Source organism: Vulpes vulpes, chromosome 14 (genome assembly GCF_048418805.1).
Source record: "Vulpes vulpes isolate BD-2025 chromosome 14, VulVul3, whole genome shotgun sequence".
Lineage (NCBI taxonomy): Eukaryota > Metazoa > Chordata > Mammalia > Carnivora > Canidae > Vulpes > Vulpes vulpes.
The window spans coordinates 27,298,457-27,321,147 of record NC_132793.1 but is presented as its reverse complement, the minus strand read 5'-3'; the positions used below and the strand labels follow the sequence as shown (position 1 = coordinate 27,321,147).

General features: G+C 38.9%; 1 protein-coding gene across 2 annotated transcripts in view; it reads left to right on the top strand.

The window, feature by feature from the left end:
- Positions 1–22,691, top strand: part of CSNK2A1 (casein kinase 2 alpha 1) — a 61,197-nt gene that overhangs the window by 19,693 nt on the left and 18,813 nt on the right. The window contains exons 2-5 of one of the 2 annotated variants that reach the window (XM_025986067.2): positions 12,402–12,611; positions 14,690–14,801; positions 20,734–20,835; positions 21,348–21,398. In XM_025986067.2, the coding sequence (XP_025841852.1) occupies positions 12,511–12,611; positions 14,690–14,801; positions 20,734–20,835; positions 21,348–21,398 (366 nt within the window). In that variant the 5' untranslated portion in view covers positions 12,402–12,510. Of the gene's footprint in view, positions 1–12,401; positions 12,612–14,689; positions 14,802–20,733; positions 21,135–21,347; positions 21,399–22,691 lie in introns of both variants that reach the window. The other variant, XM_072736174.1, reaches the window with a different exon arrangement.

Below are 22,691 nucleotides of genomic sequence, written 5' to 3'. Positions count from 1 at the left end.
TTCTGGGTGCTCTCAGTGGACAGAGCTAGGAATTTGCATTCAGTAATATTCACTCTTTGTTATATACAGTTCTTTGGGTTTTGACCATGCTTAGAGTAGTAAGTCCACCTCTGCAGTATTACACAGAACAGTTTCATTGCCATGGGGCAATCACTCTCTGTTCTGTCTCTATGGTTTGCCTTTTCTAGAATATTCTACAAATGGAAATATACAATATGTAGCTTGTTTGAATTTTTTAAAGATTTTATTTCTAAGTAATCTCTACATCCAACAGGAGCTTGAACTTAAAACCTCAGGATCAAAAAAAACAAAAAACAAAAAACAAAAAAAACCTCAGGATCAAGAGTTGCATGCTATACCAACTGAGCCAGCCAGGACCCCAGTATGTAGCTTTTTGGATCTGGCTGCTTCACTTAGAGAATATATTAAGATTCATCCATGTTGTTTGTTTAAATCAGCAGTTTGTTTTCCATTATGTGCTTGTACTACCATTTGTGTATCCATTCACCTGTTGGACATCTTGGTTGGTTCAGTTTTTTTGCAATTATGAATAAAGTTGCTGTCAACATTCACATACAGGTTTTTGTGTGAACATTGGTTTTCAGTTCACTTAAATAAATACCTAAAGAGTGGGAACACTGGGTTGTATGGCAAGTGTATGTTTAACTTTATTAGAAACAGCCAAACTTTCCCAAGATATATACCATTGTTGCATTCCAATCAGGAATGAATGAGTTTCTATTACTTTGCATCCTCACCAGCTTTGGTATTCTTAGTTTTTTAGTTTTTAATTTTAATCATTTTAGTGAATCTGTAGTGTATTTCATTTTTATTTTATTTTTTAAAAATATTTATTTATTCATGAGAGACACAGAAAGAGGCAGAGGCACAGGCAGAAGGAGAAGCAGGCTCCATGCCAGGAACCCGATGTGGGACTCGATCCTGAGACTCCAGGATCATGCCCTGGGCCAGAGGGAGGCGCTTAACCACTGAGCCACCCAGGCATCCCTCATTTTTACTTTAATTTGACTTTCCCTACTGACTGGCAATATTGTGCATCTTTTCATAGGCTTATCCATAGATCTTCTTTCGCAAAGCATTGGTTCAGATCTTTTGCCTGTTTATTGTTGAGTTCTTTAAATATATGTATGTTTTTTATTATGTGATTTGCAAATATGTGATTTTCCTTATTTGTTGATTACTTTTTCATTCTCTTAACAATGTTCTTCATAGGGAATTACTTTAATACTTGTTGAAGACGTCCAGTTTATCGATTTTTATTTTTATGGATTGTGCTTTTGGCATTATGTTTTATTTATTTTTTATTTATTTATTTATTTTTTTGGTATTATGTTTTAAAACCTCTGCCTAATCCTAATTCCAGGGTCCCAAATCACAAGATTTCCTTCTACTAAAGGTTTGAAAATGTTAGATTTGGGGATGCCTGGGTGGCTCAGTGGTTGAGCGTCTGCCTTTGACTCAGGGCATGATCCTGGAGTCCAGGGATCAAGTCCCACATCGGGCTTTCTGCATGGAGTCTGCTTCCCCCCCCCCCCCGCTTATGTCTCTGCCCCCCTCTCTGTCTCTCATGAATAAATAAATAAAATCTTAGGAAAAAAAAAGAAAATGTTACATTTTATATTTAGAGCCATCATCCATTATGAATTGTTTTTATGGTGTGTGAGGTGTAGGGTGAACTTCTGTGATTTTGCATATGGATGTTCAAATGTTCCAAAACTTTTTACAGAAAAGATTACCCTTTCTCCATTGAACTGCCTTTTGTACCATTGTCAAAAATCAGTAGGCCAGATGTGTACAGGCATTTTATTCTGTCTATTCCCTGTTCTGTTCCATTGATCTGTGGGGTTTTTTTGATCTGTGTTTTATCCCTTTGCCAATACCATACTGCTTTAATAACTTTAGCTTTGTAATAAGTAACAAAATTAGTGATTCCGCTAGCTTTATTTTTCTTTATCAAAACTGTTTTGGTTATTCTAATTCATTTTTTGGATTTTTTAAAAAATCTAGTCTGACAGTCTTTATCTTTACCTGGATAATTTATTTCATTTATATTAAACATAATCAGTCATATTTCACTTAAACCTTTCTCTCACTGTTTCTTAGCAGTTCTGGAGTTTTTTCTTTTTCTCCTTTTTTTGGGTTCTTTTTTATCATTCCATTTTCCCCCCCTTTCTAGTTTTGAAATCCATGGCATAGGGACGCCTGGGTGGCACAATGGTTAAGCGTCTGCCTTCAGGCCAGGCCGTGATCCTGGAGACCAGGGATCGAGTCCCGCCTTGGGCTCCATACATGGAGCCTGCTTCTCCCTGTGTCTCTGCCTCTCTCTCTGTGTCTCTCATGAATAAATAAATAAAATATTTTAAAAAAATGAAATCCATGGTATATTTGTTCTGTAAGTAGATATCATCATAGGTACTATAACTTGGAGCCATAATTTACCAAAGTCTAATCTATTTTTTTATCTTTCTTTTTTTAAAGATTTATTTATTTATTTATTTATTTATTTATTTATTTATTTATGAGAGAGAGAGAGAGAGAGAGAGAGAGAGGCAGAGACACAGGAGGAAGGAGAAGCAGGCTCCATGCCGGGAGCCTGACACAGGACTTGATCCTGGCAGGAGCTAAACTGTTGAGCCACCCAGGGATTCCCCAAAATCTAATTTAATAGTTAATGTTTGCTTGAACTTTTCCATACTTTTTTTTTCCTTCTCTTTTCTCTTTCAACACAAACCTTCCAAATGAGATTATTGTTCTTTATCTTCTTTATTTAGAGGTATTTCCTGGATATAGAATTCTAATTTAACAGAGTTTTTTTTCCTTAGCACATTGCAGGTATTAAACTGTTTTCAAGCTTCATTGTTGCTTTTGGAAAATCAGCTGTTCCCATATTGCTTCTTTGTTGTTGTTGTTGTCGTTTTTAAGATTTTATTTATTTATTCATGAGAGACAGAGAGGCAGAGACACAGGCAGAGGGAGAAGCAGGCTCCATGCAGGGAGCCTGATGTGGGACTCGATCCAGGCACTCCAGGATCACATCCTGGGCCAAAGGCAGGCACCAAACCGCTGAGCCACCCAGGGATCCCCATATTGCTTCTTTGAGTGTAGTCTGAATTCTCTGCTTTGGTTTCCTGCTGTTTATTATTCTATGTTTAGTTGTGGGTTTCTTTTATCTTTGGAATTTGTTGGCTTCTGGAATGTGGTTGTGTCTGATTACTTCTGGGAAATTTTCAGCTATTACACCTCTTTCAAATATTTCCTTTACTCTGTCCCATTTTCTCATTTTCTTGTAGTCCTGATCAAAAGTATATCAAACCATTTCACAGTTTCTTTTTAAAAGTTTTGTTTTGGGATGCCTGGGTGGCTCAGTGTTTGAGCCTTTGGCTCAGGTCGTGACCCCGGGGTTCTGGGATGAAGTTCCACATTGGGCTCCCTGCTTCTCCCTCTGCCTATCTCTGCCTCTCTCTCTTTGTGTCTCTCATGAATAAATAAATAAAATTTAAAAATAAATAAATAAAAGTTCTGTTTTGGGGACACCTGGGTGGTTCAGTGGTTGAGCCTTTAACTTTGGCTCAGAGTGTGATCCCGAGGTCCTGGGATCTAGCCCCACATCCGGCTCCCTGCTCAGTGGGAGCTTCTCCCTCTGCCCTTCCCCCTCCCCCTGCTTGTGCGCTCTTTCTCTCTCTTTGCCAAAGAAATAAAATCTTTAAATTAAAAAAGAGTTTTAGTTCTTTTCACTTTTTGAAATCTGCAGTATCCTGTTCCCTGCATATATTCTAAAGCTTATCTCCTGCATATATTCTAAAGCTTATCTCTTATTTCTATAAGCATATTCAGCATGGTTGTTTTGAGTTTGTGTTTTGATAAGATCAGGGGCCTATAGGACTTTTCTGCCAGTTCTTACTCTTGTAGTCTTTTCCTTCAGTGTCGTTATCTTTGATCACAGGCTGCATATTGTATTTGAAAAATTATTTGTAGGAATTGTTTGAAGCCCATAATAGCAATGTACTTTTTTTTTCCACAGAGAGCTTAGTCATGTCAGGTATCTGGACATTGCAAGTCCAGGGATCACCTTAAAACAAGCTTCATACATGATACTCTCTCCATAGGGATATAATTCTTTCCTGGATCTTCCATGTCCCATTCACTCTCATCTAAGGTTGTAACCATCTGAAGTCAGTTTATTACGAAGGTCTCCTTTTTAGACTCCTCTCATTGTGAGAGCCCTGTGCTTTGATTTGTCAGGACAAAATGCTAATTTTCAAGGATCAACAAAGACCCTTTGGGCTTCCTTACTTGGTTGCTTCTCTGGGTTCTCATTTTTTCTTCACTGTAGGCTATAAATGTTTATCTGTTTTATTTATTTAAGAGAGAAAATGAGAATGTGTATGTGTGTGAGAGAGACTGTTATGCATGTTAGTCCATTCTCTTAAAGCTGTTCTCAGTGGAAAGATTGACCTAAATAATGTGGCCAGCCGTTACTGAAAACAGGAAAATTACCTGCAAAAATCTTTTTTTCTTACTTTGAAAACTGAGACTCTCTAGTTATATTTCATGGATCTACACCCCCTAGCTCTTTGCCCTTTCTAGGCATTTTGCTGTGTGACCTCTGTGGTAGAACATAATTGTATTAGTGGAGAAAGGAAGAGGATGAGATCTGAATTGCAATGGTTAGGAGCTAATTTTTTTTAAGGCACATGGAAACTGTTGAATAGAGTACTAGTATTCTCCAAATCAGTTATAAAAGGGTTGTTGATCTGATGTACTTACAGGGAATGAAAAGGTGTGCCAGCCTTTGGTTATTTTAGGGTATAATGTTTGTTACAGGTCTTTACAATTCTTATTTAAAATCTTGTGCTTTACAATTTCTTGTTTTACTGTTTTTCATCTGAATAGTTCCTATGCATCCTTCAAAACTAAGCTTAATGTTTTTTTTCCCCCCCTGGCAGCTTTCCCCAAACGTTTCAGGTACTCCATTAATATTTACTGAATGAATGATAATGGGTAGGTGACTTAAATCCCCTTCAGTGCCTGCAGAGCACCCTGACTTAATTCCTTCAAGCACTGATCACTGGATATTGTGATGGTCTATTTTCTTTGTCAAGGGCATAGATGGTTTCTCTTTATTCTCCAGGGCCTAAGGAAAGCATCCCTTCCTGGCAATTGGCACTCATTTCCTGGTACATAGTAATTGTTTAATAAATGCTTACTGAGTGAACATTCTGCTCTTGATTTGAAAGGAAGAATGATGAATTAAGGGCAACTATGAACACATGAAACAAATAATGCAGGTAGTATTAACTGCTGCTTTTTTGTGTTCATTTGGCCTTCTGGGCAATGCCACTATGAAAGGGGAAAAGGTAGGGTGCCTGGCTGGCTCAGTCTCTGGAGCATGTGACTCTTGGGGGTCGAGCCCCATGTTGAGTATAGAGATTATTTAAAAATAAAAAAATCTTTAAATGAAAAAGGGGAAAGAGCAAATTTCTATAATTTGTCTTTGCTTCTATAAGGTGCAGGTATATAGTTCTGTTCTCCCTGAGTTTATTGTACAAATCCTGTTTTTCTTGCCAGTTTATGCTGCCTGATTGCTAGGAAGAATTCATTCTCTGCGGCAGTGCTGAGAAGGTGTTATTTTCCTTATACAACTGCCTTTCCTCTGAACAAGCAGTCTTAAATCATGTGGTTAGTGCAGAGTAAGCACATTCCTCATTCTTTACATAGAAATCTTTCTTTCCCCTGTCTGGATGATTGTGAGAGCTTGTTCATTCACTATGGTTGATCTAGGGATAGGAGTGTGTGTGTGTGTTTAAGATGGAGACTCTAATAAACATTAGAGTTAAAAGAACTAATAAAATTGTATTAACATTTAAAAGCAGGGATCCCTGGGTGGCGCAGAGGTTTAGCGCCTGCCTTTGGCCCAGGGCGCGATCCTGGAGACCCGGGTCCCACGTCGGGCTCCCGGTGCATGGAGCCTGCTTCTCTCTCTGCCTGTCTCTCTCTCTCTCTCTCTCTCTCTCTCTCTCTCTGACTATCATTTAAAAAAAAAAAAAAAAACATTTAAAAGCAGACTTAACTTTTTAAATTTAAAATTCCAGAATAATCTTCTCCAGTTCCACTAGGGAATTCATCTATATAAACACACTTTGGCACAGTCTATATAGTTCACTGGCCCAAATCCAGCATGTAACCTGATTTTGTAAATGAAGTGTTACTGAAACATTAAAAAAAAAATACATTGGCATAAATGATTAATCAGACATGTAGTTTTCTGGTATTGGACCATTTACTAAACCTCTAATTTTCTATTCAGTTGCCAGGTCGAAAAACAAATAGGGAGTAGAAGAGATTAGAGGGAAAGATGGATTCGTTGAGGAGGGCAAGAGGAGTTTTTATTGCAATTTATTATTTCTGTATTCCATTTATATTGATAAACATTTTGGCAGATAAACATATTTTAGCAGATATGATTTTGGTAATACACATTTTAACCTTATTGTTGTGTATATATTTTTTAAGATTTTATTTATTTATCCATGAGAGACACAGAGGGAGTGAGAGGCTGAGACAGAAGCAGGCTCCCTACTGGGAGCTCGATGTGGGACTTAATTCAGTGACCCCTGGATCATGCCCTGAGCCAAAAGCAGAGAGAGGCTCAACCACTGAGCCACCCAGGCATCCCTAACCTTATGATTAGATGGAGTTTTCATTTCCTTGTATTTTATTAAAGAATAGGACAAACAGAGCAGAGCCATATGGCTTTGATTGTAGGTGTGGTCTGACTTTAGTAGGGAAAATTTTGTTTTGTTTTGTTTTGTTTTTTTGGGAAAATTTTGTTAACAAGAAAACTTTTCAGTTGATTAATTGGCTTCTGTTAGGCTAAGCATTAAAGAAACAAAATATAGCCATGTCTTCAGAGACAGACTGAAGGCTTTTTAGGTAGAAGTAGTCCTATGAAATCATTAACCAATAAAGTTACACCTCATTTTATGCAAGTACATGAGAACAGTAAGGATGAAGTTAGATCATTTAAAATGGAAATTATTGGGAAAGTTCATATTTTTCCATAAGTCAGATTTTCTCATGATATGCTTGTATTGTGTACACTAGATAGGAGAATTGACCTTCAGGATATTTAGGACTCAGACACTTGCCCCAGCTTCTATTTTATTTTTTAAAGATTTTATTTATTTATTCATGAGAGAGACACACAGAGAGAGGCAGAGACCTAGGCAGAGGGAGAAGCAGGCTCTATGCAGGGAGCCCAATGTGGGACTTGATCCCGGAACTCGGGGCTCACGCCCTGAGCTGAAGGCCGACACTCAACTGCTGAGCCACCCAGGCATCCCTGCCCCAGCTTCTAAACAAGCTCTGTGTAAAAATTGCTAAAATTAAGTTTCTCCAGTATTCTGTTTTAATTCTTGTGGGGAGAAAAAGACAAATATTAAGTGTGGCCCTGTTATTTAACAGAGGAAGCTATAATTCTAGGAGAGAACACGTGTGCCAAGGGAACAGCTACTCCAGAGCCCTTGAGTTGGTCTTCCCATTCCCCTAGCATACCAGATGGACACAATTTAGCTTTTGGAGGCAGACTTCAAGTTCATTTCATTTTTTGAAAATAAGCCAATCTTGATTTAATCATTAAGTAATATTTAGTGAACATTTTATAAGATGTAGAGCCTTGAACTGTAAAGTCAAAAGACATATCAGACCTGAATCTTGACCTCAGAGAGCTAAGTATCTAATAAGGAAATTAAGATTTGAAGACTATACTACATGAAATTCAAAGTAGTAAGTTCTATAGGAATGAAAGGACTTGAATCTTTTAGGCCAGCCACCTTGGCTTTGAATCCCAAATCTCTCCTGGATATTCATTGCCCTAACTACTGAACTTATTTAGGCTGTTTTCTTTTCTTTCTTTTTTTTTTTTTTAAGATTTTATTTATTCATGAGAGACAGAGAGAGAGAGGCAAGACACAGGCAGAGGGAGAAGCAGGCTCCATGCAGGGAGCCCAACGTGGGACTCAATCCCAGGTCTCCAGGATCATGCCCTGGGCTGAAGGCAGCGCTAAACTGCTGAGCCACCGGAGCTGCCCTTTAGGCTGTTTTCTTACTTGTAGATAAGGGATAGAAATGTCTGCCTCATAGAATTGCTGGGAGGGTTAGATATTTAAAGCTGAGAGACTCTTTTAGCTCCAGACTTAACAATATCTGGTTGCTTATTCAGTATCCTTTTTAATATCTCATCTATTTTAGTATAAATCCAAAACCTGACCTGTGAGCTCTCTTCCAGAATGTTTTCTGTCGGGCAGCCCGGGTGGCTCAGCGGTTTAGCGCCGCCTTGGGTCCAGGGCATGATCCTGGAGACCGGGGATCGAGTCCCACGTCAGGCTCCCTCCATGGAGCCTGCTTCTCCCTCTGCCTGGGTCTCTGCCTCTCTCTCTTTCTCTCTCTCTGTGTGTGTCTCTCATGAATAAATAAATAAACTCTTAAAAAAAAAAAAAAACACAAATTTAAAAAAAAAAAAAAAAGAATGTTTTCTGTCTCCATGAATGGTATCAAAAAGTCTTTCTAGAGGCACCTGCGTGGCTCCATGGCTTTAGTGTTTTGACTCTTGATTTTGGCCTAAGTCATGATCTCAGAGTTGTGGGATTGAGCGCTGCATCAAGCCCTGCCCTCAGCAGGGAGTCTGCTTCTCTCCTCCCTCTACTCCTCCACCCCACCTTTTTCATGTTCTCTCTCTCTAAAATACATTTTTAAAAACATCTCTAGCCAGAAATCTGAAAGTCACTTCCCACTTCTAACCCCATTATCCAGTCTACCCAGAGCTATTGATTTTATACCATAAATTTTCTTCCTCAGATTTGTGCACTGCTCTCCATTGCTAGCACCATAGGTCAAGCTTTCATCATTGCTCTTGCATAAGCTACTGTTAACAGCTTTCTTTCTCCCTAAATCTGTTCCTCTGCTTGTCCCACACCCAGCCAAAGTGAACTTTTCAAAATGTACATATGGGTCACTTTTCTGCTTAAAACTCCTCAGTGAGTATCCATTATCCTTAGTCTTGCAGATAAAACCTTAAAGGCATGTTTGTCTCACCTTTGTTCTGACTTTTATTCCCAAGGTCTGTCATAGTTCATTTTTATAGATGTTCATATATTTAAGAGATGGACAAAGGAAGGAATATATGAAAGAACCAACCAATTATTGAGAAATTTAGGCCATCCTTTTCTTTCATGTTAGTCTGTACACATTTACAGAGGTGGTAAGTGAAATACTCTTTCTGAATAAAATAATGTTTACCTTTGATGACTTACCTTTCCTCCTTTGACATCCCTCCTTTATCCCCAGCCTATCACTCTCCCCCATCCTTCTTTGCACCATTGTATTTATCTGAGGCTACTGAGGTACAGTTCAAGAACTCTCAAATTTCTTCTCCTGGTATAGTTATTAATGAAGGCCAACCATTTGAAATTCATATGAACAACTCTTCCTATAAACACATTATTTGGTATGCATGATAGTAAAGTGAAGCACCTCTTCGGGTGCTGCAAAACCGCTAGTAGTCTTCCCAATGGAGAATCATTGTCCACCAGTTCATAAATTAGGTCCCAGCTGATGAGGCACAAAACTGCAAGGTTCAGTCACAAATAGTTGGAAATCTCAGGAGTTTCATTAGTGAATAGTCTTGCTCTGCTCTTCACAGAGAATGCCAAGGCCTTAAGAAAGCATAGGAACACTGGATGATACGACTGATAGGTACATGAACTAGTAAATGGGAGTTGGGGAATGTTTTCCATGTGACTCAGGTGATTTCCAGGAAAAAATGAAGTCTTGGGCAGCCCGGGTGCCTCAGCAGTTTAGCACCGCCTTCAACCCAGGGCGTGATCCTGGAGACCCGGGATCGAGTCCCACGTTGGGCTCCCTGCATGGAGCCTGCTTCTCCCTGTGCCTGTGGCTCTACCTGTGCGTGTGTGTGTGTGTGTGTGTGTGTGTGTGTGTGTCATGAATAAATAAAAATCTTTTTTAAAAAAATGAAGTCTTGTTTTGTAATGTCACGTCCACCCATGATTTGGCCCTCCAAGGTGGGGAGTTAGCTATAGTTCCTATTATTTTTGTATGTATGTATGTATTTATTTATAAAGATTTTATTTACTCATGAGAGAGACAGAGAGGCAGAGACATAGGCAGAGGGAGAAGCAGGCTCCTCACAGGGAGCCCAATGCAGGACCAGATCCCAGACCCTGGGATCACACTCTGAGCTGAAGGCAGATGCTCAACCTCTGAGCCGCTCAGGTGTCCCTATTTTGTATTTATTTAAAGAAAATATGGTTAAATTGGTAAATTTTATGTATTACTACACTTTTTATAAATAGCATGTTTTGAAAAAATAAGAGTGGTACAAAGAACTTCTGCATCCCCTTTGTTCAGATTCACCTATTGTATTTTTTTCCTAAGATTTCATTAATTTGAGAGAGCAGGAGCTGGGGGAGGGAGAAGCAAACTCCCTCCCCACTAAGCAGGGATCCCAATATGGGGCTTGATTCCAGGACCCCTGAGATCATGACCTGAGCAGACACTTAACCAGCTAAGTCACCCAAGTGCCCCTACCTATTGTGACGTTTTATATTTTTACACCATTTGTTTTATCAGGTGAATGTACACTTTTGTACATCTAATCTACCATCTAAATGTTTTGTCATTTGATCTGATAGTTTTGTGTGTTTGGTTTTTTTGCTTTGGTTTTTGGGTTTTTTGTTTTTTAAAGGGGATAGGTTTTTGTTTTTAAAGATTTCATTTCAGAGACACAGCGTGTGCACATGCATTGGGGGGGTGGGGGCAGGGGGAGAGGGAGGAGCAGAGCAGGGATCCCAACCTGGGGCTCAATCTCAGGACCCTGAGATCATGACCTGAGCTGAATGAAGGCAGACACTTAACCCACTGAGCCACCCAGACACCCCTAAAGAGATAAAAATTTATTGAATACACTGCAAGGGAATGGCAGGCAGGAGAGAAGAGGCTATCTGCCATGGGGTAGTAGGTTTTGATAGTATGATTTTTTTGTATCATTTAACCCACTCCAGTGCGGGATACAGTCTAGGTATAGGACAATATGTATAGTCCCGTCTCTTCTAACTTTCCTTTTATGTTTTATAATATTGACATTTTTTAGTTCAGTGTATACCCCCCTTTTTTATTGAAGCATCCTCGTTTTCTGTTTGTCCAATGTTTCCTTATAATTAAGTTGAGGTTACACAGTCTGGGCCAGAAAACTGAATAGGTGATTTGTTTTCAGGTTATGAAATCTGGAGACTCAATACTTTTTTTTTTTTTTAAGATTTTATTTATTTATTCATGAGAGAGAGAGAGAGAGAGAGAAAGGCATAATAGGCAGAGAAGCAGGCTCCTCCAGGGGAGCCCAACGTGGGACTCAGTCCCAGGACTCCAAGACCATGCCTGAGCCAAAGGCAGATGCTCAACCACAGAGCCACCCAGGCTTCCTTGAGACTCAGTAAAACTTTAATTAAATGCAGAGTAAAGGGAATCAGCAAATGCTGTAGGAATCGCTGAAAGGGGATAAAGAGACTGGAATGGTCTGGGAAGACATCACAGTTTACCTATTAGATAGACTTAGTTTACCAATTTGGTAGAAAGCATGTTTCTAAAATTTCAACACTTTCCCTTCTGTGTCAAATTTCATATTAGTTCAGGCAAATGTATTACTGTCTTCTACCAGTTTTTATTAAGCTTGCTCCTGTATTAAATCAAGAGGAAATTATTTGTTTTTAAATATAATGAAATTGTGTCTTTCAAATGGTAATTAAGGACCTGCTGATTATTGTACAAGGTTCTCCAAATGATTTAGATCAGTATAAAAAATATTAAACTTTGATATATGAGAGAACATGTCTTTATTCCCTTCCTGCTTTCATCAACCATAAGAATCCGTTCAATTATTTGTACCCCCGGCTTTGCCACTATTCTGGAGCCTTTAAACCTTGCTACTTGAGTTATATAGAAAGCTTTTCTTGCCAGTAATTTCTGTGGATTGTATAAATGGTAGTAATGTTGTTGAGTCTATCCTTGATGCCATTTTTCCTTTCCAGGCAATCTTATAAAAAACATCCAGACTTTAGATAAGGAGGTAACAAGCTACTTTGCAGAATAGAATTAGAGCTAGTTTAATTTTAAGTATGTTTCTTGGGTTTTTTATTATTATTTTCTTTCCAAGTTATAGGAAACATTGTGGTTAACACAGTTGGGATCTACTTATTGGTTAACAGGTAGAAGAGCCAGAGGTATATTTGAAGCCGTTGTTATAATTTTTTTCTTCCCATATGTTTTTAAAAATAATTCCATGGCCTTTATGCATTTTGTGTTTGCAGTTTAAAGAAAACAGGTCTGAAACAAAGTCTTACCCCCAGCTGCTTCTGAACACAGTGACCACCAGATCTCCAAACATCAAGTCCACCTTCGTTCGCCAACCTGTCTGACATGTCGGGACCCGTGCCAAGCAGGGCCAGAGTTTACACAGATGTTAATACGCACAGACCCCGAGAGTACTGGGATTATGAGTCACACGTGGTGGAGTGGGGGTAATTGTTTCCTTTTACTTTACTGTCCTTGCTCAAAGGGCTGACTCTTGTGGATTTGTTGAGTAATTTGTGTCATAAATCCTTCCTGGCTGTGCATTTATAATCCTCAAGATTAAGACCTGATTTATTAAAAAAAAAAAAAAAAAGACCTGATTTATGTTTTCTTCTGCTGTGAAGAAGCAAGGTATTGCTTTGGCAAATTAACAGCTCTGATGGGCTTATCATTTAAAAACTATTTCCATCTCTTATTCTTTCCTTGGACTTATATATATTCTGGATAAAAGACTGGTAAAGAGTTACTGTCAGCTTATCTCAACATCTCAACTAAGGGCTTTGCAGTTTGGTGAGAATTAATAATTGAGAGACTTGAAAAACACCCAACTCTTACATAAAGTATTTTTGAGGTCAGAGAATGTTGTCCCATGATACTGAAGGATGAAACGGCTCTCTAGAAAGATGTCCTCTTTCTGATAGAAGCAAAATTAAACCCTTATCAACATTTGCCCTGATCATTAGGCTAGCTATGTGTAGCATGGAATTCCACCCAAATTTCATTTTGAACAGTTGCAGTCTACCTGAATAGCTGTGTTTGCCGCTCATTCTCTGTGCAGTCTCTTTTGGATGTTTGCATCTCTTGTCCCAGCATGCGTATATTTAATTGATCAGGTTGTACTTATTGTGATAAAAGCATTTTGACATCAAATGCAAAAGAAAGCATTATGAAAATGCATAAAGCTACAGTTCCCATATGTTACATTTTATATCTCTTCACACGTGATATACATAACTTGTAAGTGGTTAAAGGTAGTCTTCAAAATTGGCATAAGGGTGTAGTGTAATGCTGATGGTGCCATGATGTTTAACAGTAAGTACATTACGTCTGCACAGAGAAGCACAGTGTGCTTCAAAGATTCATCAAGAACCAGCAATGCAGTATCAATAAATGTCATTATTGATAATCTAACAATTCCCTCCATATAACAAGCTTTAGATTCTAGGAATACCTGTGTTTTGTTAAGAAAATTTCAACCATTCTCTTCAAGTTGAGTGCTTTGCACTTAGTTCTGCTTAAATAACATTAACCACCCTTTCAAGGTTTTGGCATGGTGCTATTATTTGCTTGCTTGCATTTGTTTTCTGAGCCCATCCCACAGGAGAATTGAACCAAAACGAAGAGCTTCCTTGCCCTAGATCTGCCTTAATACATTGTCCATTGTCCTTAGTACCTTTTGCCTTGTCTGTTCATTCCCTTTCTTTTTAGCTGCTTGAGGAAAATGGATGGCTAGTTTGTTACTTGGATTTTCATTGTCTCCAGCAAGAGTAGATAGAATTTAGGCTTTATTAAATGGACCATGTTTGTCATTCTTTAAAGCAAAGTCATGTAAGGTATAATTAGAGGCAGGGAAAAAATGTTGGCATTTCCCCTATTTTTTTTACCTCTGATCTTGCAAGTGGTCAAGGAATATGGGCAAAAGTAAGGAAGGGACCCCTAACTATGGTTTATGATATGTGATGTGATTTGTAAACTCCATTACATGGACTATTCTCAGGGCTTGCCTTAGAGGACAAGTGTGAGGTCAAGCTTATATGTTTGAAAGCCACTTAACTGCAGAAAGGCCCATTAAAAATCAGCTACTTCCAAAGTGTGGCTGAATTGAAATATTCTTACAACACGTATTGACTTCTCCTAGGTGTCAACACTGGGCCAGGCACAAGAGGACAGGAATATATAAAAATTATTATCCAGGGGAAAGTTATCTGTTTTTGGACACAAACACACATAACAAACCCTAGTATAAGCTAGCTATGTGTGGTATGCCAGTAGAAATGAAATAATTTGGGATTTGACAGAATAATTAAAAGGCTTAAATTTCTCTAATTCTAGGATTTGGAACATACATTTTTAATTAATGACCCAGTTTTTAAAATACAAAGAAACCAATTTGGGTATTATTTGAAATACCTTTTATTTCTTTTACTCCTCCTGATAGTAGAGTTTTTAAAGTTAATTAGTGCCTTATAGTTTGAACTTTTTGAACTTTTAAAATCATTGTGACTTGGACTCTTTTTGTTCACAGTAATCAAGATGACTACCAGCTGGTTCGAAAATTAGGCCGGGGTAAATACAGTGAAGTATTTGAAGCCATCAACATCACAAATAATGAAAAAGTTGTTGTTAAAATTCTCAAGGTGAGTATAAGAAGAGAAAGATTATCATTTCAGAGGTGTTTGGAATTTAGATTTTTTTTTTTTAAGTAATCGTACTTAAAAAAATTTTTTTTAATACCTTTTTTTTCAAGTAGCATTTGAAAGGGTTTTTGGAGTGCTTTAACACTTTTATTTATTGTCTGGTGAAGTGGATAGAAGAGTTTCTCTTTATTTGACAGATAGGAAACTGAAGCAAGAGAAGTGATTTGATTCAAGCCATATAGCTAGATTGTGGAGGAAGAAGGGAGTAAAGGTTCGATCTTCTCTCTCCTAGGTCTTACCTAATACTGATTCCCTAGATTTTTAGTTATAATCCATCCTTTTGTTTTCGAGAAATTGTTACCTCTTCTGTGTAAGGATGAGGAGTCAGAAATGCAGACCTTTAAGTGGCAGGCTGGTGCCATCCATGCAGTCAGTACTCATGATTCGGGAATGTGAGTGATGGGTACTTCTGCATGTGCTCTAGCTCTAGCTGATAATTGTTTTGCAGTAGTGCAATTTTAGTATTACTTGATATTCTTTTGCAAAAAGAAAGTAGAAATTTGGGATCCCTGGGTGGCGCAGCGGTTTAGCGCCTGCCTTTGTCCCAGGGCGCGATCCTGGAGACCCGGGATCGAATCCCACGTCGGGCTCCCGGTGCATGGAGCCTGCTTCTCCCTCTGCCCGTGTCTCTGCCTCTCTCTGTCTCTCTCTGTGTGACTATCATAAATAAATAAAAATTAAAAAAAAAAAAAAGTAGAAATTTATATATATATATACACACATAATACATAAATATATATAGTTGAATGTTGGCTCAAGATTGTTGAATTTATTTATTTTAAAATATACGTAATATTTATTATGTATTTATTTGACAGAGAATGAGAGCAAGCACGAGCAAGGGGAGGGGCAGAGGGAGAAGCAGACTGTTGAGCAGGAAGCCTGATGTGAAGCTCAATCCCGACTGAGCCATTGAGGCATCCCAGCTCAAGAGTTTTATTTATTTATTTTTTTAAAGATTTTTTATTTATTTATTAGAGACACAGAGAGAGAGAGACACAGGCAGAGGAAGAAGAAGGCTCCTTGCAGGGAGCCTGACACGGGACTCAATCCCAGGTCTCCAGGATCACGCCCTGGGCTGAAGGCAGTGCTAAACCGCTGAGCCACCAGGGCTGCCCTCAAGAGTTTCTTTAAAAGCTCTACAGGCCAGGTTTGGCCAATGGGCTACCAATATGCAACTTCTAAGTTAGTTATAACTGTACTCTGCACTATCATATGTTAGGAACTTAGCATATAATTCCTTGCCATCGGAACGTATACATATTTGACACTGATAAGCAGAGGTTCCCAGGCTTTCTCAATTTATAGCCACCCATATTGTCTCAGTAACTTTTAAGTAGTTATGTCCAGATAACAAAGTGTTTTGACATGGGTGCCATTTAAAATGTTACATACAAGGATGTCTGGGTGGCTCAGCAGTGAGCATCTGCCTTTGGCTCAGGGTGTGATCCTGGTCCAGGAATTGAATCCTGCATCGGGCTCCCTGAGAGGAGCCTGCTTCTCCCTCTATGTCTCTGTCTCTCTTTGTGTGTCTCTTGTGAGTCTGTGTGTCTGTGTGTTTATTGTGAATAAATAAAACTTAAACAAACATAAAATGTTATATATTAGAGATTTAAAAATTATGTAATACTTTTATCCTTATATAACCATAATTGATTAGTATTGGGATATGTAACCTGTCGATCACTGCACAGCTTCTCAAATGTTGGCATAAATTGGACACCAATAGCTTCATTTCCTTTTCAGCTTTTTTTTTTTTTTTTTTTTTTTTTTATTCATGATAGAGACACAGGCAGAGGGAGAAGCAGGCTCCATGCAGGGAGCCCGACGCGGGACTCGATCCCGGGTCTCCAGGATCACACCCTGGGTGAAAGGCAGGCGCTAAACCGCTGCGCCACCCAGGGATCCCCAACTTTTTTTTTTTTTTTTTTAAGATTTTATTTATTTATTCACAAGAGACTCAGAGAGAGAGAGAGGCAGAGACACAGGCAGAAGGAGAAGCAGGCTCCCTGGGCCGAAGGCAGGCTTTAAACTGCTGAGCCACCCAGGGATCCCTCCTTTTCAACATTGATTTTTGTATAGTGTTTGCTTTTTATCATAGCAACGACTGAAAACCCAGCTTCACAAAAATGTAGTGCAATCTAATGTTGAAACTATGAGCTACCTCAAGCTAATAGTATGCTCTGTTTCTGGTGGATATCGGGTGTTGATTGGTATTTCCTTCAAAAATTGAAAATTTCATAGAGCGTCTATGAACTTGCTGAGGTGCCATGGCACACCTTTTGGGAACCAGAAAGTTTATTGATATTTGTGTTACCACATGTAGAGGATGCTAGGTGGCTTAGTGGTTGAGCATCTGCCTTTGGCTCAGGTAGTGATGCCAGGGTCCTGGGATCGAGTTCCGCATCAGGCTCCCCAGAGGGAGCCTGCTTCCCCCTCTGCCTAGGTCTCTGCCTCTCATGAATAAATAAGTAAGTATTAAAAAGAAAAAAGAATTAGGCTGGAAATCAGAACATGTGGATTCTAATTCAAACTCTAAAAGTAATTAACCTTAACAGTCCTTTTAACCAATCTAAGGTGTTCGCTTATCTGTACAAATGAGATAATCCTGCTTTCCCTGACTTTCTCAGAGTTGATGTGAGGATCAAATAAATTATATATAGAAATGTACTTTGGAGGCTGAAATTCTGTTTAACTGTAGGATATTTATATGGAAAAGGATATGATAAAGTAACAGGTTATTTTATTTTAAAGATTTTATTTGAGAGAGAGAGAGCATGAGTAGGAAGGAGAGGGAGAAGCAATCTTCTCGCTGAGCAGGGAGCCCGATGCAGGGCTTAATCCCAGGACCCTGAGATCATGACCTGAGCCGAAGACAGACACTTAACCAACTGAGCCACCCATGCACTCCTAAAGTGATAGGTTATCTAGAGTCATAAAAAAGGTTTCACAGTTCAGAAGAAGGTGGTAGTTAGGAAAAGCTCCCAGGAGCTATTTTCAGGCCCTGAATGGAAGGAGGATTTGAGTAGGTGTAGGTGGAAGTGGAGAAGGGGGAGGTATGATTTAGAATGCACAAGATAAGGAAATAGGAAGAAACGAGTGAAATGTTTCATGTGGAAGATACTGAGTGATCATACTTGGGAGGTGAGCTTGGAAAGGGAGATTAAATTGGTGGTCACCTGGAAAAGATCATCTCTGCATTTCCTTCCAGTCTTAAAAGTTAATGTATATCTCTTCAAGGTTATTGGGAGTTATTGATGGTTTTGAGTTAGGGACTGACAAGATTGTTTTCAGCTCAGTCTTTTCCTAATTGTAATGTATATTTTACTGTAATTATATAGATGATTATAAGTATAGATGAAATCCATTCATAAACACTTTAAATTTTTTAATTTCTCCCACCTATTTAAGACAGAATAGTTGCATTGATCATATTAAATTTAAGTCACTTGCCTAGTCTATCACAAACCGGTTTGTAAGTTTATAGATTTTAAGGATTCTATAAAAAAAATTTTTTTTTACTTAAACCGGCAGTTGAGAAATAGTGATTTAGTAGAAATCGGGATAGATTGATGGTTAGTTCCCGGAGGGTAGAAAGATCTCCCAGATGCTCCAGCAGATCACAGAGATCTGATAGTTGAAGCGAAAAGAGAAAACTTCTGATCAGCCTGCTTCGCAGTAAGTGTACTGAGTTCTAATAGCAAGGCTAAGAGTTGTGAATTGAATTAGATGTGGACTGTGGTAGTCTCTATTAGCACCAGTTTCCATTTATTGTCCACTTTCAACTGGCCTCCATTTTAACTTGGGTATTTATGTTACAATAGTTCTTCAAAGCAAGCTTAAATTCAGAAACATATAAGTGCTTTTCCCAAAACTGCATAGCTACAAAGCCAGATTTTGAAGATGGTCTGTATCCAAGACCTGCTTGCTTGTGTTCTGTACCAGGTGCTTAGGACTTAAGGAAAGGTTAAAAGATTTTGCGGTATGGTTTGGTAGTTCCTTGACCTGGATTATCAACCTAGGATACTTCCTAGGTTCCTATCTAAGAATAGCTGTCTAGCTCTATTCTCAAGATTCTGATTCAGCAATTCTAGGTGGGACCTGGGAATCTGTATGTTTAAAAATCAAGGTGACTGTTGATCATGAGGTTTAGTAGCCACTTATCTTTTTGATGAAGAGATGATACATACTTACAGCAATTTCTAAGAATCACATGCAGTGTATCAGTAGTCTAAGGTGACTGACACCCTAGGAAAGACCTGCATAGTCTAGGGTAGCAGACATGGGCCATGTGTGGCTATAAGGTTTGGGATATATTTTGTTAAACATACTAATTTTGTGTGTTTCTTTTCACTTTTTTTTTTTTTTAAATTTTTATTTATTTATGATAGTCACAGAGAGAGAGAGAGAGAGAGAGGCAGAGACACAGGCAGAGGGAGAAGCAGGCTCCATGCACCGGGAGCCCGATGTGGGATTCAATCCCGGTTCTCCAGGATCGCGCCCTGGGCCAAAGGCAGGCGCCAAACCGCTGCGCCACCCAGGGATCCCCTCTTTTCACTTTTTTATTTTTAAATATTTTATTTATTTATTCATGAGAGACACAGAGAGCGAGCAAGGCAGAGACACAGGCAGAGGGAGAAGCAGGCTCCGTGCAGGGAGCCTGATATGGGACTTGATCCCAGGACTCCAAGATCACGCCCTGGGCCAAAGGCAGGCGCTAAACTGCTGAGCCACCCAGGGATCTCCATCTTTTCACTTTTTTAATGTGGTTACTAGATCATTTAAAATACACACGTGGCTTGCATTGCATTTCTTTTGGACCAACACTATTTTAGATTATTTAGAAGGAAGGCTTTGTGGAGGAGATAGAGTTGGACCAAAGCCTTCCTCAGAAGAATGAAAAGGATTTCTGTATGAGAACAGATGTAGAAATAATGGTTGTGGACAAAGGAACATGGAAGATCTACTCATGGGACTCTGTAGAGTGGTCTTTTTTAAATGGAGGAAAGGGTTCATTTATAGAAATATTGGTGATGAAACTAGACAGATATTATGGATTATGTCCCAACCGATTCAGAATATATATATTCTTGTTGATTATTTTTACCCATAATGAAAGCCTTAGAGAACTTAATTTGCCCATTGGCACAGAGCCAGCAGGTAATAAATGTGCCATTCATGTTAGGCAGTCTCACTTCAAGGCCACATTTAACCCATAAAGTTACACTGCACAAAGATGGTTTGGGTATCCCTGCTGTTGGTCCTGACTTCTTTCCCCTCTGTAGGGTGGGGACTTTTTTTGATTTTTCGAGATTTTATTATTATCTTTTAGAGGTGGGGAGAGAGAGTATACACAGAGGAGAGGGAGATAATCCCAACAGACTGCAGTGAACACAGAACCTGAGGCAGGGTTCAATCTCCCAACTAAGATCATGACCTGAGCCAAAACCAAGTATTGGACGTTTAACCAATTGAGCCACCTAGGCTCCCCTAGGGTGTTTAGAGGAAGGAATGGAAAGAGCTCATGCTTTATCCTAATTGACAAAGAGATGTTTACAAGATATGTCTCAGTATTACCATATACATTCCTAGTTTTTGTATAGTTTTAAAAAGTTAATATACTAAGATTAACAACTGGAATTAAATGCTGGTTCTGCAGAGGTCTGGTGTTTGGGATGAAAGTCTTTTTTTTCTTTCAATTCAACATTTGCTAAGTACTTACAGAATACCTGGCACAGGGCTAGGAGAAGGGGTTCAGAGATGAGACTGACACATATCCTTCTTTCAAAGAACTCCTAAGTAAGCCATTTATGAATTATACTACATATTGAAATACTTGGAAATCATTTCACTAATACTTTTACCCTTTTAGCCAGTAAAGAAGAAGAAAATCAAGCGTGAAATAAAGATTTTGGAGAATTTACGAGGCGGTCCCAATATCATCACACTGGCAGACATTGTAAAAGACCCTGTGGTGAGTATAGTAGGCGCTGGCAAGGCCCACTAGGGCTGAGGTGGTGTTTGACCCATAGCACAACTGGCCTCTATTTTCCCCCCTCTATCATTAAGTCCTGCTTTAAAAGTGCTTAATCAGTTATACCATTTAACTAGCTTGGGTCTTTCTTTCGAAGAGACCTCCACCCACAGACTATTTCTTATTCTTCTAGGCTAAGAGACTGATAGCACTGGAAACTGAAATGTGTTAATCCATTTTGCAAACTCAGGTCCGATGCCGATGGGCGATGGGCGCATTGTCGGGCTGCCTAGAGCCTGGTGAGACTTCAGCTCCATGTCTTCTGTTTGAAATCCATCCCAAAAATGACCTAAGTGTGGTGGTGATCAGAGTGGGGAGGGCATGTAGCAGTAGAGGGTTTCCTACTACTGAGGCGAGGACTACTAAATTCACCACGTAGTATCTGCAAACATTGCGCCCACTAAAGCTGCCAGGGCTGTTGCTAATGTGTGTTTTCTTTTTCTTTCCCCTAGTCACGAACCCCTGCCTTGGTTTTTGAACACGTAAACAACACAGACTTCAAGGTATAATATATAACCAACCATTTCAAGGTGTTGGGGTTTTAGACCACATAGAAAGCCTCTTAGTGATGTTACCATTAGAAGAGCTTCCTTCTAACTTAATTAAAAACAGCTTTTCATACTTACAGTGCTAAGTTTTCAGGTAGAGAAACTGCTGTACAAGTGGTGTCTGCTTTTAACATCTTGGTATTTTGCTCTTTCATTCATTTGGGGCTCCTTAATTACCAATACATTTACTTTTCACCATGTTTACCATTCATTTGACAGATTATACAGATGTCAAACCTAATAAAAGGCCACAACACATGTTTAGTCAGGCTCTGGCTGTAAGGCATTTCACTTTAAAACAACTATATTCAAGAAGGAATGTATTGTGTATGTACAAGCAAGGACTGCTTATTCCTTGGGATTCCTCAGAAACTCTGGGCTATAGATCTTAAAATGAAGGGGGTGGGGGGAGATGCAAAAGGGTAGTATAAATTCTGGTATAATACAGACCTCTACAACAACAGATCTCTGACTTCCACCCCATCAGTGGCCTGCTTATTTGAAACATTCTCAATTCCAGTATAGCAGAGGAATGTGGGCACTCTCTTGGTTTACAAGCTGTAAAGGTATTATTTGACTTGGCCTTTGTACCAGTCTAGGATTAAGAACGTTATGTATCAATAAATGGGTGAATCCTGTGAATCACTTGCTGAGAGGAGGAAAAAGGGAAAAAACTGTTTTAGAATCAGAATGATAACTTCAAGGAAAACTGTCATAGGCTCTCACTAAACATTTAACAATATGTAGATATTTAAAAATCTGCAACTTTTTGGAACCTGGAAAGGATACATGATAGTCATTTGGAGTTAACTTTCAAATTGGGACAGGAATAGTTCTGTTAAATTGACAGATTTGTCAGCAAGCCATCTTGCATACCCACTAGTGACCCACAGTGCTTATAATGTAAGCCAAAGATGGGTTAATACCTTACTGAGGCCAAAATGCCTTGTATGAAAAGGTCTGGAGATAAATGAAAAGCAGACTAAATTGCAAATGTATAACATTAATGCATGTTGCATATATAAATTGGTATATTCCCAACAGTGCATTATAGCTTGAGCAACACAAGTTTAAATAAGTTCACTTTTACGTATAGGATTAAAAACCCAAAGTATCTCTTTTAAAAAGCATATTTTCTGTTGGAGAAGCAGAGACTGGTGAACAGACAGACCTTGGAACAGTGTCAAATGAGCCAAATCTTAGTTTGAATTACTACAAAGATGAGAATTGCCTTCCCATTAGCATTAT